The 15,820-nt window shown below is 34.8% G+C and overlaps 1 protein-coding gene across 1 annotated transcript; it reads left to right on the top strand.

Annotated features, from left to right (window-relative positions):
• Positions 1 to 6,503: 6,503 nt before the first annotated feature.
• On the top strand, positions 6,504 to 15,517 carry LOC127853772 (uncharacterized). The gene is made up of 5 exons (XM_052388539.1): positions 6,504 to 7,191; positions 10,042 to 10,200; positions 13,400 to 13,742; positions 14,081 to 14,268; positions 15,440 to 15,517. Exons 1-5 carry the CDS (start codon positions 6,559 to 6,561, stop codon positions 15,515 to 15,517), a joined length of 1,401 nt encoding a protein of 466 aa, XP_052244499.1. The 5' UTR covers positions 6,504 to 6,558.
• Positions 15,518 to 15,820: the final 303 nt, after the last annotated feature.

The following is a 15,820-nucleotide window of genomic DNA, read 5'->3' as shown; positions in this document are numbered from 1 at the left end:
ATGCATGTGTATGTCATGGAGCTGCACATTTTGAGTGGTGAAAGGTCAAGGTCATCCTTCAAGGTCAAAGGTAAAATATATGGGTTCAAAGCTGCGCAGCAGGGGGCATTGTGTTTCACAAACACAGCTCTTTTTTAATATATTTTCTGCACATTTCTTCAAAAAACTTACATCAATACACGATTTTCTTCGTTAATTCAATCATTCCTGACAGACTTGTGTACATATTTCGCTTACATTTTGACGCGCGTAGGTAGGACCGCATTACCGCTTCCGAAATGTGTATTCATACTATTGCCTTCGAGGAATTTATCTGATGTTTGACGGAAAGGGCCGAAAATGTGCGAGTGTGGGTCAAGTTCCCCACAGGTACTACTTTCCCGTTCCCCCAATTTTTTTTCCGTACTTAAAATTTTTCGTACCCAATTTTTTTCGTACCCAATTTTTTTTTCGTACCCAATTTTTTTTTTCATCCCCAAATTTTTGTTCGTACCCAAATTTTTTTCGGTCCCAATTTTTTGGTTCCCAAATATTTTTTCATACCCAAATTTGTTTTCATACCCAATTTTTTTTCGCAGTACTTTGATTTATTTAAAACAGCGCACATTTAAATCACTTTAAGCGCGGTTATAACCCACATAAAACGCACAATTTACGAACATGAATGGCAGTCAAAAACGCACTAACAAAAAGCACGCATGTGCGTTAAAGGTGCATCTTTTGCCTTAACAGTTGATTCAATTATATCCTGTTAACAGTTGTGTTTTTTTATTCAGATACGCAATAAAAACCAATAATAAAACACAAATATATTTGTGTATTTTAAATAATTACAAGATAATACAATTTTATACTTTAATGTACACCAACATTTGTTAACATACATGAGTAATTAAATATCAATGACAATTTGATGAAATAAATATTAACATAATTAGAATATAAAAAAACAAAACATAATAGCATACTTATAAATAACATGTACAGTATATACCAGTAACATCTATATACATTAAAAAGATGAGGATCAATCAAGGCCTGTCATTTCATTGAGGCGGCCGAGTGCGGCTCTCATCTTTCTCTCCACGTCTGCCACCAGCCGGTCAAACTTCTTTGCAACTATTATACTGTCACGGCCTTTGCGCGGTGCGTCTCGTGCATGATCTCATTTGATCAGGTCCTGAAAGATATTTTATAATGTAAGTGTTGAATATTGCTGTTATGGTAATCTCGTTGCTATAAAATTTATAAATTTAAATCAAAATTAGTTTGTTTGCTTGTTGTTTTTGGTTGTTTATTTTTGCAATTTTAATCCCTGATCACATGTGACTTAACGCTTTTCATAAATAAATACGTTTGGTAGAAAATACTGTTTGAAAATGTACCAAGATACGTGGTCTCATTTGGCTGTGTGGACTGGTCGGAAGTGTGACACCTTTAAAATGCAATATCCAGTACCCTGTATAGTTTTACCTCTAAACAAATCTAGCTTTTCTTGGTCAAGGAGAGGGCGCGGTTTTCCCACTCCTGTTCTCCTCATGTTGGCCAGCTTGTGCAGTGTAAAACCTGATATTCAAGTCAATACATCAGGTAAGCTCCATTTTGCTCCCATTTTTGGCAGGCGATGCGATGATGCACATTCTCTCCAAAGGATCTTCTGATCAATGTAAATTTCACGGTCACCATGGGGTTTAACCTTTAAATTTAAAATATAAATGTTATCATTTAATATGGGGTAAAAAATCTGTTCATTAATGACCACAAATAGGTTTAAATAACATTTAAGATGACAATGACCATAAAATACAGCCATAATTATTCAAATGGTGTTGTTTTTCCTTAAAATTGCATTAATTTTACTCGTCCATTTACATTTCCCAGTAACAATACATAAATATGATAATGATCATAATTAATTCAATAAAGTAAATAAAAAAGGGATGCAGAATTGAAAATACAAACCTGTTACAGCAGACTGTTCTTCGGTATTCCAAAAATACAGGCAGTTGTTGAACTAGACCATATCACTTTATATGTCTTTAACCACCCACTTTGAATTTCCTTCGCAACAAACATATTGTTGATTTACACATTGTAGTAAATACACATTGTATTCATCACACAATACTTCATGCTGAAAGTATTTCAAGACATTTAACACTAGAATCATGTCTTAATGTTGCTCAAAATTTTATGATTCCTAAAATTTAACTCAAAGAAAGTCAGTGGCTGAAACAAGCTTGTTTTCAATTACCTTCTGCCCTTCAACCAATCAAAAGTCGCTTGTTTTGAAATAGATGGTGCCTCAACCAATCAAAAGTCTTTCAACACCCCTTTGTTAGGCTTAGATGGAGCACTGATAGGGATTAATGTTTATGATGCTAATCTCTTATCTGATCTACTGTCTCAGCCAATTACTCAATCTGGGAAATATCCACTGATAGGCACACATCAACACCAAAATATTTATTTAATAATACACAGCACCATTAGCATACTATATTTGATTGTGAATATTTTAATATAACATGCTGAATGGTGTTAGCAAATAATAGTAATATTATCAATATTATTTTAATTGCCTTTTAAAATGTATGTTAATAGTCAATGTGGTATACACTAATTGTATTGGGGTATAAATATCAGTGTAAGAAAGTTCAAATACTTATATTTTATGTTGAGGAAATATAATTGATACTTTCAAGCCTACATAATATTTTTGACACTTTCAATATTTTTAATTAGTTACCCACAGTCTGATTTAGGTGGACATTTTTAGAAATGTTTGAGATTAAAACGAAAGCAATGTTATATGCATTGAAATTGTATTATAAAGTATATTAACATTAAACAGGTTCATATGCAAAACCAGTAACCGCTTTGAATTCAAACTGCACCTTATATTATAACAGATTACTGAGGTATATGTCTATGTTTATTCATTTGATGCAAATAAATTGTTAGAGCCTGTAACAATTTTGTTTCTTGTTAAATTTCTGTACAACATTTGCAAAACGGTTCTTAAAGACGCACTTTTTAAGAAGTGTGTTTAACATGTGTCCTTTTAGATACATCCGTTAAAAACAGATCATATGATAAAAACGCACTTATGAAATAAAAGACTCACTTATGCTTAAAAACGACGAACATCAAAAAGGAAAAACGCACTTTTGTGAGAAACAACCCACATCTGTAAATCTTAAAACACTTCTTAGATAAAAGACGCACTTCCTAGATAAAAGACGCACTTCTTAGATAAAAAACACACATTTTGCTTACATCTGCACTCAAAAGAGCACTTACAGATGAAGGAAACACACAAAAAACAAACTGTTTCACTTAAATAACGCACTTGAAAAGAAAAAAACGCACTAAAATGCACACTTCAATGCACTTTTGAGCACTGAAAACGCAGATATTAACAAAAAAACACAGAATTAATGCACTTTTAAGTGCGCTTAATGTGTGTTTTGATAAAAAGTGCGCTATAAATTGACAAGGGTTCTTGCTCCAAAAAATGTTTTTTATTTACTTTCTCCATGTACATTAGTTAGTCCGTTTTAGCGTTATGATTAACTAAACAATAATGGTGAATTGAGTGTTAAAGATTTTTAAAGTTTTTCAAAGTTGTAGCATTATGCAGTTCATAAGGAAGACGTTATACGAAATCTAGCAAAATAAAGGCGCACGTTTTCCGAAACGTCACATTTCAACGTTGAAACTTCTAAAACGCAGTAATTACCATTAAAAAACGCTTTAATAAATGTTAATAAATGTCAATACATGTTCTACCACAGTGTTATTTATTATCTTATTTGTTTTTACATTTTGTATAAGCGAATAGAAAATTTGTTTATTTTAATCGAAATCAATATTTGTAACAAACTATAAATTTGATTTATGTTAAGTTGCTTAAACCGAACACGAAAGTAAAAAGATACTCTGTTTACGCATATTTTCGTCGTTTCGAGTATGAGTTCCAAACATATATCTTTAAGAAAGCAAAATGAAGTTGTAAATGCGATTGCAAATAACTCACAGCCGGTATATTGCTTTTTGTATAATATCAGGTACTTCGTTACAAATGTGTGTCTTATGCCGTTGATAACTGAATTTGTCATCCGTCCGCAATAATAATAATAGCGCCTCCAAGCGTTCCATACATAAACTGTGAAGGAAATGGTCGAAAATCAATAATCACTTTGTTAAAGATGTATTTTTTCCAGAAAATCACTTCATTGTCGTATTCAGTTAAATCGTAAACGGCGCTATGTTCGGACCGTATACTTAATTTTTGAGAAAAAAAATTAAATGAATTACAAATAATGTATCATCATCTTAATCCTTTACGGATGCTAACAAGTATTGCGATCTCAAACGCTTCTTATTACTTTTGTAAACATACCGTAGTTAGCAATTGTAAAATAATTTGATAAATACAACACGTAATGTTTATAATGACTTAACGAATGTTGGTTTGTAATCAAATTTGTTTAATAATTCGCTCTCAATAAGAATCGCATAAACGGTTGTGGTGGCATTATTGATGACGTTAATTACACAGACTATACGACTTACAATATTAAAATCTGATTGAGCAAATACGACGTAAACTGATCATAATTTCAACAAAAGTGATAATCTTGATACAATTTATATTTCTATGCACTTGCTTACTCGAGCATTCAGTTGTAGGTTGATTAACAAAACATCAAATAATCAGAAAAAGACTCGTTCGTTGCTTTATTAATGTGTTTATTGTCACGCAATTGATTTCCGCCATCATTGCGGCATGCGTTAATTGACACAATGTAGCGCTTAAGATCGACTTTGTACGATCAAGTCCATGAAAACTGCAATAATAAACAAGTTTTTGGTTATTATTTAATTGATTTTTTCGTAATTTACATTATATAAATCGATTTCGGTACTGACATGGCGCTTTCGGTGCCGATACAGCGTTAATTGACATAATAAAACGCGCTTAAGATCGAATTTCTACCAAATACTCCATGAAAAATGCATATATAAACATGTTTTCAGTTATTCTTTAATTGAAAATTTAACTGGTCAACTGATTTTTTCCATAATTTACATTTTACAGTGCGCTTTCGGTACTGACAATGCGCTTTCGGTACCGATACCGAAAGCGCGCGCTTTCGGTTAATCTAGTAACCGTTTTGTGGTGACCATGTGACTAAAAGTGACGTCCGGTGGAAAGTTGTCCGTGAGCCCACGACAGAGGTGAATGCAATGAACCGCAGTGTAAGAGAGTGAGAATCGTGTTTTCAAATAAATGTTCATGTTTTACAGGGTATTTTTAGTTATCTGTAACCTATAGTACAATAGGCGAGGTAACCGCTGCAAGGGGTTGGAAAATAAAAAAGTGTCTACCTTCTATATTCAATACTTCCGCATTGAAAAATCAACACAAACAGTGAATAAGTCAAGTTCATTAACATTGTTATAAATGCATGTTATCAACAAATATCTTGTTGTGGATGTGTAGTGCTCTATATGTGGAATTGATGTAAGTTGTTAGAAGTATAATCATGGAATGTAAATGAGCTAAACGTACATTTTCAACGGCACAGTAAATTCATGGTGCACTTTCGTTTTTGAAAGTGTCTATTTTCATAATTCAGGGCTCCAGATAAGGGTCGTATTTTCGTAATTTCGAATTATTTTAAAGTCTGTTACATATTTCTTTTAAAATCTTGTCGTACCATCAAGAATTACAAAATCAAGTTATGAGAATTATTTTTACATCGGTTTGTATCGATTTTTATTGAGTTCTTTTTGCGTATTAAAGATCTATTCAGTGCTTATATAAAATGGTTATTGGGTTTGTTTAACAAAGCGCATTTGTTCCAATAAAAGCGGCGTGTACAGTCCATCTGTTAAAAAACAATGGTGGCGCCCAGAGATCGTCCTAAAAACTGCAAAGCGTGCAAAAACATGCTTTTAACATATTGTACACAAAGTGAGCCGAAGTTAAATGTTAAGAAAGACATTATAGAAAAGATCTTATACGATGTTGTATGTTCAGCTGCCGAAACAGTCGGAAAAGCTAAAAAAACGCGTCAACGGGTCCAATCTTAAACAAAAAAACATTGAACGACTGGAAGGGACAATTCCAGTGGCCAATTGTTGAAAAGATTGAAAGGGAGACCCGTTTTAATTGTGAAATATGTAAAAAATCATCGAAGGCATGCAATCTAAGCACAGTTTGAGCATATGAAGGTTTTTGAAAAATAAAATTGTATAATACTGAATAGACACTGTTGAACTCGTTTAAATTAAGTTGCTAGTAGGTTTATTTTGATTGTTTGCATGAAAATAACCATTATTATTTATTTTTAGGTCATTTAGAAAAGTTAAGAATTATTTTCCAAAACTTAGTAGTAACGTTAAGAATAAAATTTCAGAGTTAAGAATTATTTTTGAAAATCTGGTAGTAACGTTAAGAATTTCACAAAACCTTATCTGGAGCTCTGCTTATGTGAAATGTTTCCACTTAAATAACGTAGACTTGACTTTAAATGTATTTAGTAAAAAATGCTATTACACTTTTTACAGAAAACTGCAAATAAACTATTGTTAAGGAAAATGTCGGATTACCGGGATATATTTCGAAGGCCGGAAACCCAGAACTGGTTTAAGGCGGCCATGGGTATAAATATCGCACGTGAATGCCTGCTCGACATTGTAAAAGAGGCTATGCACGAATTTTATCATACCATCCGTAAAGAGATAAACCGAAAACACGGTATTCCGGAGATCGCTGTCTGCAGTCAATGTCAAACTCCAAACGTGCTGCCCTGTGATACCGATAATAAGTGCTGCAAATACAGAAAATGCAAATTTCATGCAATTTACAAGCCGCAGAATTGCCCCGGTAACAATTTATGTAATAACATTTGTAAGGAAATTGTAGAAAATTACCGATTTCGCAATCGTTCAAAGCCAAAAAGCCATCAAGGCCCCACATGGGTAAACACTGATGCGTGCAAATGGTGTGTACACTCTTGGCAGATTGCCAAATGCTATCTCTCAAAAGACGGCTACAAAGACGCAAACAAAGCAGAAGATACCGACTTTAATGGCATCGTAAATGTCATATTAAACTGTGAATTCTTTCAAAGGTATTTCACGGAAGACCTGACACAAACGGAAAATGTCTGCACAAAGGTAATATTAAAGCTAAAAGCTATTCAGAAACTTTTATAAACGTTTTTTATTAAATAAATTACATCGATTTAAAGCGGTTAATTTGAGAATGATCGTACTCTCTGGCAAAAACACTCAAGAAAGTTAACTCATGTTACCCACATACACGGAATGAACATATAATTCAATATAATATGAAAATAGGTTCTACCTTATTTACTGGCAAAACCTAAATTGATACCCATGTATTGTAATACAAATTTGGACATTATTGTGTACATAACTTTATAATTGTTTCAATAATAAATAATAATGCATCAACAAACTCAATACTCATATTTTGATTGATAAAGCGTTTTTCATCTACCAAGCTTTTGCAATTATTGTGTGCTGTTTAGGCCTCTAAGATTCCACGATAGTTTTGTGGCTGCGACATACTGGTTAAGGTGTTCGCTTAGCGACTAGGAGATCTCTGTATTGGTCTTTTAAGTGGAAACGTTCTTTAGATCACCCTTAAGACACCAAATACCGGTCCTACCCAGAAAAAATTGTATTATGTCCAATTCAACTAAAGCTGGCTAAAACTGTTGATTTTAGCATATACTGAACATAGAAAATCAAAATAATGTCACTTGTCAAATCAATTTTTATTGTCATGATTATCAATTTATTAAAATGCTACACTGAAGGACACCATGCTTGTTTTGCGAATGAAACATTTCATAAATGTACGTATCTCCCAGAGTTTTTATATTCTTTCACATACCTTTGTCGCCTAGTTTGAATTCAGTCGCCACTAAAAATACTAGCAATTTTGTAGCAATTCATAAATGACAGTCTTAACTGCATACACTTAGTTTGTAGCGTCTATTCAAGATTTAAACACAAACAAACATAATGTAATATCATCCATATTATTTATTGTTACATTCTTATAAACATGGATCAAACATAGATACATAAGTTATCACAAGCTCTTATTCATATGCGGGCTTTTGTCCGTAATATAAGAACCATAATTAAGCAAAAGACAAATAGTTGATGGTACGATACTTAAAGATTCCAGATCTTTTAATGAATACCTACTTGTACTGTATGATGTGTATACTTATGATTTAGTAAAATTTACTTTCTTTCTTTATTATGCCCCCCTTCGAAGAAGAGGGGGTATTTTGCTTTGCACGTGTTGGTCTGTCGGTCGGTCCGTCCACCAGGTGGTTTCCGGATGATAACTCAAGAACGCTTGGGCCTAGGATCATGAAACTTCATTGATACATTGATCGTGACTCGCAGATGACCCCTTTTGATTTTGAGGTCACTAGTTCAAAGGTCACGGTGACCCGAAATAGTAAAATGGTTTTTGGATGATAACTTAAGAACGCATACGTGGCCAACAGGGCGAACTCTGAATATAACTGAAGCAACTGGTCTGTAATCCTAAATCTATAATTATCAGTCCAATGAAACATCATCATTTTAGTAAAATAAAGTGGATCAGTAAAAAATATTTTCAGAATATGAGATTTTTTTTGTATATTTTGTATATTAAATATTGTGTTAATGTATAATTTTGTTGATTAATATAAATAAAAGCAGGACAGGGGAGGTAATATACTATTATATCTTTCTTATATACAGGGGAAACAAATGCAATAAGTTTAAATTTCATTTTTAATAAATAGAGGATATTTGTTCATGTCAGTGTGAGATCATTTGTTATTTTTTTCATTGTCCATCGACATATTGCTTTTATATTTTGCATACTTGTTTACCAACATCACCCCAACCTAAATTCACCCTCCAACCTCGCCTCCCAATTTTTTTTAAACATCATCTAATAAATTACCAAACCCAAATTATACTTCCTCTCACCCTCACCCCCCTACCCTCACCACCCCAAAATATATATTTTTTTAACATCTAATAAATTACCCCCCCCCACATTATACCCCCCTCTCACTCCCCCCTACGCCCACCCCCGCATTTTTTTAAACATCTAATAAATTACCACACCCCACATCATACCCCCCTCTCACTCCCCCTACCCCCCACACCCCCAATTTTTTTAAACATCTAATAAATTACCACACCTCACATTATACCCCCCTCTCACCCCCGCCCCCCTACCCCCCATCCCCCTATTTTTTTTCAAACATCTAATGAATTACCACACCCCACATTATACTCCCATCTCGCCCCCCTACCCCCGCATTTTTTTTTAAACATCTAATAAATTACCACACCCCACATAATACCCCCTTTCACCCCCCTACCCCCCCCCCATTTTTTTTCCTTTTTTATTTTTGAAAGATCGTCTAATAAATTATTGAATATGAACAATTTCCCCGTGATGGCTTATGTTATATTGTCAAGCACTCGAATAGTCGAGCGCGCTGTCCTCTGACAGCTCTTGTTAGGTCACAAGGTCAAAGGTCAAGGTCACAGTGACTCGAAGTAGTAAAATGGTTTCTGGATGATAACTCAAGAATGCTTACGCCTAGGATCATGAAACATCATAGGTACATTGATCATGACTGGCAGATGACCCCTATTGATTTTCAGGTCACTAGGTCAAAGGTCAATGTTACAGTGACTCGAAATAGTACAATGATCTCCGTATGATATCTTACATTAGATCAAACGTCAAGGTCACAGTGACAAAAAACGTATTCACACAATGGCTGCCACTACAACTGACAGCCCATATGGGGGGCATGCATGTTTTACAAACAGTCCTTATTTTTTTTGCTGTTGACATTATAAAACAGAATGCATACACCAATAAACAAATCACGCAGGCACTCATCATGTTCATGTTAATGAATTATTGCACACAAAGGAAACGCGGTAAATGACAAATTGATATTTCAGGCTAGAGATGTTGGGCGTGACGTTCGCCATGCGCCCTCAAACGCCATGACTCAACAGGAGAGTGACCAAGCCATCGACACTCTAGTAGCGTTGTTGCAGAGCCTAAAACATGCCGATCACCAAGGCGCTTCGAAGTCTGCCGTGGACAAATTAACACAGGTAGGTCAAAATGGTAGTTATATGGTACAAACTTTACAAACTGTACAAACATTACAAAATGCGCTCCATTACAGAATTGCAATTTCATAAGGTAGCATTATGCACGTCTTAACTCGCCTGGACACATTGTGCTACCAATGTGCTTTGTAAGTCGTGTGTAGACCGTCGTCAACATTTACCTAGTAAATACTCTTAGAGGCATGTCAACATTTACCCAGTTAACACTCTTAGAGGCATGTCAACATTTTCCTAGTTAACACTCTTAGAGGCATGTCAATATTTACATAGTTAACATTCTTAGAGGCATGTCAATATTTACCCAGTTAACACTCTTAGAGACATTTTAACATTTACCTAGTTAACACTCTTAGAGGCATGTCAACATTTACCCAGTTTACACTCTTAGAGGCATGTCAACATTTACCCAGTTAACACTCTTAGAGGCATGTCAACATTTACCTAGTTAACACTCTTAGAGGCATGTCAACATTTACCTAGATAACACTCTTAGAGGCATGTCAACATTTAACCAGTCAACACTCTTAGAGGCACGTCAACATTTACCTAGTTAACACTCTTAGAGGAACGTCAACATTTACCTAGTTAATACTCTTAGAGGCATGTCAACATTTACCTATTTAACACTCTTAGAGGCATGTAAGCTAGTTAACACTCTTAGAGGCATGTCAACATTTACCCAGTTAACACTCTTAGAGGCATGTCAACATTTACTTAGTTAACACTCTTAGAGGCATGTCAGCATTTACCAAGTTGACACTCTTAGAGGCATGTCAACATTTATCTAGTTAACACACTTAGAGGCATGTTACATAGTTAACACTCTTAGAGGCATGTTTTTTTCAAATCTGTATGTAACTGTGTCAGATCATTTGTCTTAATGATAATTTTGTCGAGTTCGAAACGAGAACACGTTAGGTCAACCACCAATGTATGAGGTCGATTTGAGGAAAAAGGTTGTAAACAAACAATATAAGTTACATTTATAGTCGAATCTTCTTGAATATTCGTCGGCACATTTGTTTAAAAGATGTCTTGGCTAAGTTGTAAAATGGTTCCGGTTTATCGCAAACCATTCCTTTTATGATTAATCTTGTGATTACTCTAGAAGTCACATTTCTCCAATCTTCATGAAATATTATATATGTTTTTTTTTAACCGTAAAATCTTCTCTGAAACTTGAAAGGTAATGGGGTTTGTTATATTGGTTGTGTAACTTTGTAGACAGTAAAATAATGCCCCCGTGTTATATCCTTACCACGCCCCAGGGGTCAAGTGATGTATAGACGTATATAGTAAATAACCCCAGGGGTCAAGTGATGTATAGACGTATATAGTAAATAACCCCAGGGGTCAAGTGATGTATAGACGTATATAGTAAATAACTTTTAATATATTCCCTAAAAGAGCAAAGGTCAGTGGCTTACTATTTGATATTTAACATAGCATTGTGGTTATTTACTAAAGCTGTTTAGATCATGCACATATGATGTTAACTGGACTAGAGGTCACATGAATTATAAGTTAATATATACTAAATAACTTTGAACATCTTCTTTGAAATCGCAAGGGTCATGTGCTTAAGTATTAGACCGATAGTTCCAAGTTCATTATAAGTGTCAACTATAAGAATTCTCAACAACTAGGTCTTTGTCGAAAGCATACTGCACAGTTATCAAGCAAAGATAGATAGACATTAAAAGCAGAAATGACAACCATAAAGTATCGCGTACAGTAGTATTCACTTGATCCAAGATCAAGGGGTATATTCAAGATAAATAAAGCGATGATTGATCTGAAGCGCTCACCTGAGTTCAAGGTTAACCAGTTGTCAAAGACATGATTGGGTGACGTACTATTTTACCTCACTTAATTCAAACATTGCTTTGAAGTTTTGTTCAAAATATAGATACTTACACTGTATCATCAAGACTGAGTCATACAAATAGAATAGTATTATAAGTTGTTTTTAGATTTGACATTGTGACCTAATATTTTTGGTGATTTATTAAATGAATAATCGGCCTTGATATTGTCAAGATAATTCTTTGATTACGTTTCAGTACGATTTAGTCATTGATGTGGCTTCTATAGTAACAAGTTTTCTTTAAGATTTAACGTAATGGCCTTGTTTTTTGACACGCGTGACCCTGAAGCAATCTCGGAATATATATTGCTAAGATAAACATCTTTACCATATTACATCAAAATTTATTCATTAAATGGCGCGTCTATATTTGGTTACAATTTGTTTATAAAATTTGGCATGATTTAAAAATACATATTTTGAGAAAAAATAACTTTTTTTCTAATCAAGATTGAGTCTTCTTGAGTGGAAACAAAGTTGTTTACCTGGTTAACTAGCTTTTCGATTTCCGTCACCTAAATTGGAGCTAAGCTTAACTATTATCCAAAATAACTCTCTTACAAATTCTCGTCAAGATTTGAGACTTACATGTGGCCTCTAGACAGATTTTACGATATTTCTACGGTATGACATGAAGACCTAGTATTTTGACTTGAACTCTGGATAGATATTGTCAAGATAAACAGTCGGATTCCGTGCGGTCGCTGTGGCGTGGTGTATATGGTGTCCGCCTTGCGTCCGGTATTTCAAGGATTTGATCTCCATTGTTGAAGAGTTTTTTAAATTCTCCGTATCGACACCAAGTACTGATTCTACCCAGGGAACGGAGTCGAGATTATATCAATAAGCCTTAGGCTTTCCATGCAATCGAGCATAAATAAATATGGTTAAACTTGTTTTAAAACACTCGGACAAAGTGTCACCCAAAACGATTAACTATTTCAGCAATAGAGTATTTTCAAAGTTATTGTATTTATTGGTTTGACTTGAATTGTGTCTTGAGTATATCTCGGAAAAGAGGTATCAATAATAGAATATCAGTAATCAAGACAAAACCTCATAGGTATGTAGCCTGCGTAGTTGGGAAACCAGTTCTTAAAACTGAACTGACTTTGCTTTTTGACAAAGAAGCCTGCGGGAGGGGATATTTCAGGCACGACAATAACAGTTGATGTATCGGTCAACGTTGAATTAAGTTTTTTATTGGAGTTAAAAGAAGGTAAAAAAATGTGTATTTAAACTTAAAACAAACGTTCACAAACAATCTAAGGATTAATTGTTGGATTTGATCTATATTGATTTCAAATTTTACAGTTGAAGAACAATACACTGGCTATAACAGACGAAGATGTAACGAAGATCCTTGAAGCATTCAAAGAATGTTTGACAGAAGAAATCAAAAGAATTCTCTTATACGAAAAGGATAAACTTGTAGTTACAATGGAGAACACGGGCAAAAGCATCACTGCAGAAATCATAAAAGCTGGAGAAGAACAAATTGCGATTATAAAGAGGACAAATGAAGACAATTCATGCATAAAAAGCAAACGTGCAAGGAAGGGCTTGGACTCGGATCAAGATCCAGGAAGAACTGACAATGACATTGCACCGGGCGGATCGATTGAGAGTCCATTTGCAAGAGACATTCCATTATTCAGTAGGTGTTATATATGTTAATGGAATATAACGTTTTATCATTAAATACGTATTGTAACTAATTTTTTCTCTGTAAAGTAGTTCTGGTATTTTTTCTTATCATAGACATGTCAAGTTCTTGAAATTATACAATAAGGAAGAAAACTCCCATATCAAATACAGTGACAATGGTACAGATGGGACATATAGATTATATTCCAAGATTTACATTCTTGTTGGAATAAAAATATCTTAATCGTGGGAACATCTGCGGAAATTCAGTGGCATATAAAATTACACGTTGCATTTATTTGTTTACCTTAAATATCAGTAAACAACCTATGTTTTTATTTCTTACAGAAATTAAGGCCTGGTTAATAGAACAGTACCAGTCGAAGTGTGTCGCGCCGGTGTCGATGCTGGATTCTGACATAGATGTACCTTTAGAACGGATCTACGTTCCCCCGTCAATCAAGAAACTTAAAAGAGGCCAGGAAGATAGATGTGGAGGGATTGAGACGGACAATACATCAAGGGGGGAAAACAACGTGAGTTGCTACAAAGAGTTGCTTCATCGTGACGGGAATCAGAATAATACAATGTATATCCAAGGCGATCCGGGTTGTGGCAAAACGACCTTTTCAACAAAACTGGTTCTTGATTGGTGTAATGCACATTCGGAAAATATTATCAGCACTAAGACAATTATCCCGAGAATGGCAACTTCCAGCAAGGAGACGCCGAAACAAACACATTTCAGCGATGTTGACGCTTTGCGAGACTACACATTTCTGTTTTTTGTGTCATTACGTGAATACAGTGGAACCATGTGTAACGTCAGTCAGATGGTCGAGGATGCAATAAAAAGCAACAAACTACCTTGGGATGACAGTGTCTGGGAAGATAAATGTATTGTTCTGACAGACGCCGCAGACGAATGGTACCACCCTGACCCATCGAAATCTAACTCAGCGTGCAAGTGTAAAGATCGAAGTATGCCACAGTATTTACAAAGAAATAACATAACAAACATTATAACCGCACGCCCCTGGAAACTTGCCAACCTCAAAATGAGCGATACGTCAACTCGTATATTCCAAATTTCGGGAGTTTTGGACTACAAAACCTTGGCGGAAAATGTCATTAATGTTTTAGCTGAGAAAGACGGTGTTTCGCAAAAGGCTCATCAAAGCAAATGTAATGATTTCTTGAAGAAACTAACGTATAAAAACATGATAAATCTCATGAGAATACCAGCTATTTGTGTGCAGCTCGTTCATCAGTTTTACGTTGGACGTTTAATGGAAGATTCACTGTGTGCTATATACATGTATATGCTAGATATGCACATAGCCAAGGGATTGAAAAAAACTTCAAATTGAAGATTTTGACACTGAAAAAATTTGCGTTAAAGAAATAAAACACATATTTGGAACCGGAAACAACGAGTATATGTCGGCTAATGGGTCGCTGGTTCGCTCTGCAAGTGCGCTTGCGTTTAAAACACTAACAGACTCTAGTAAAGAATCGTCGCTAGTCTTTGTGAAAAACACAATCACAAACCACATGACGAAAACACAACTTGATTACTTACTACAGACAGGGATAATCACAAAGAAAAAATCGTTTTCTCTTAGCTCTCGAAAGAATATTGCATACATGTTCGTACACAAAACAATTCAGGAGTTTCTAGCATCGATTCATATTGCAATTAATCAGATAGACATTGAAGACAATCTGAACGCCATACAGTCGGTGTATTGTGATGGTAAGTCAATTCTGGACATCGGTCATTAATTTATCTTCACGTGTGGAATGTGTGCTCCAGTGGCTGAAAGAATGTCAAAGCACATGATGGATGTCATAACAAGCGACATGGAAAGCAAGCTGCTTTCTATTTCAGACCAGGAGATGGATCTATTTTCCACGCCTTATTTAGCACAAAGCATTTTAGTGGGCGGCTTTATTGAAAGGTTGGCGAATAAACAGCCGTGCTTGCAACTTACACTCACTCATATATCACTTGATGCTTATAGAATTCATACCATCAAGGAAATCGATGCTTTACATACGTTAATAGATATGAACATCTCAAACATC

This window comes from Dreissena polymorpha, chromosome 12 (genome assembly GCF_020536995.1).
Source record: "Dreissena polymorpha isolate Duluth1 chromosome 12, UMN_Dpol_1.0, whole genome shotgun sequence".
NCBI classification, from domain to species: Eukaryota; Metazoa; Mollusca; class Bivalvia; order Myida; family Dreissenidae; genus Dreissena; species Dreissena polymorpha.
The sequence above is the reverse complement of the archived record's forward strand: the minus strand, read 5'-3'. Positions and strand labels throughout refer to the sequence as shown.

Bases quoted from the DNA above. Each gene is read 5' to 3' on its own strand.
- LOC127853772 (XM_052388539.1), top strand. From the start codon at position 6,559: ATGCTATTACACTTTTTACAGAAAACTGCAAATAAACTATTGTTAAGG. The intron at 10,201-13,399 runs GTAGGTCAAAAT...CAAATTTTACAG, and splicing joins CCGTGGACAAATTAACACAG to TTGAAGAACAATACACTGGC. The intron at 14,269-15,439 runs GTGAGTTGCTAC...GCAATTAATCAG, and splicing joins CATCAAGGGGGGAAAACAAC to ATAGACATTGAAGACAATCT.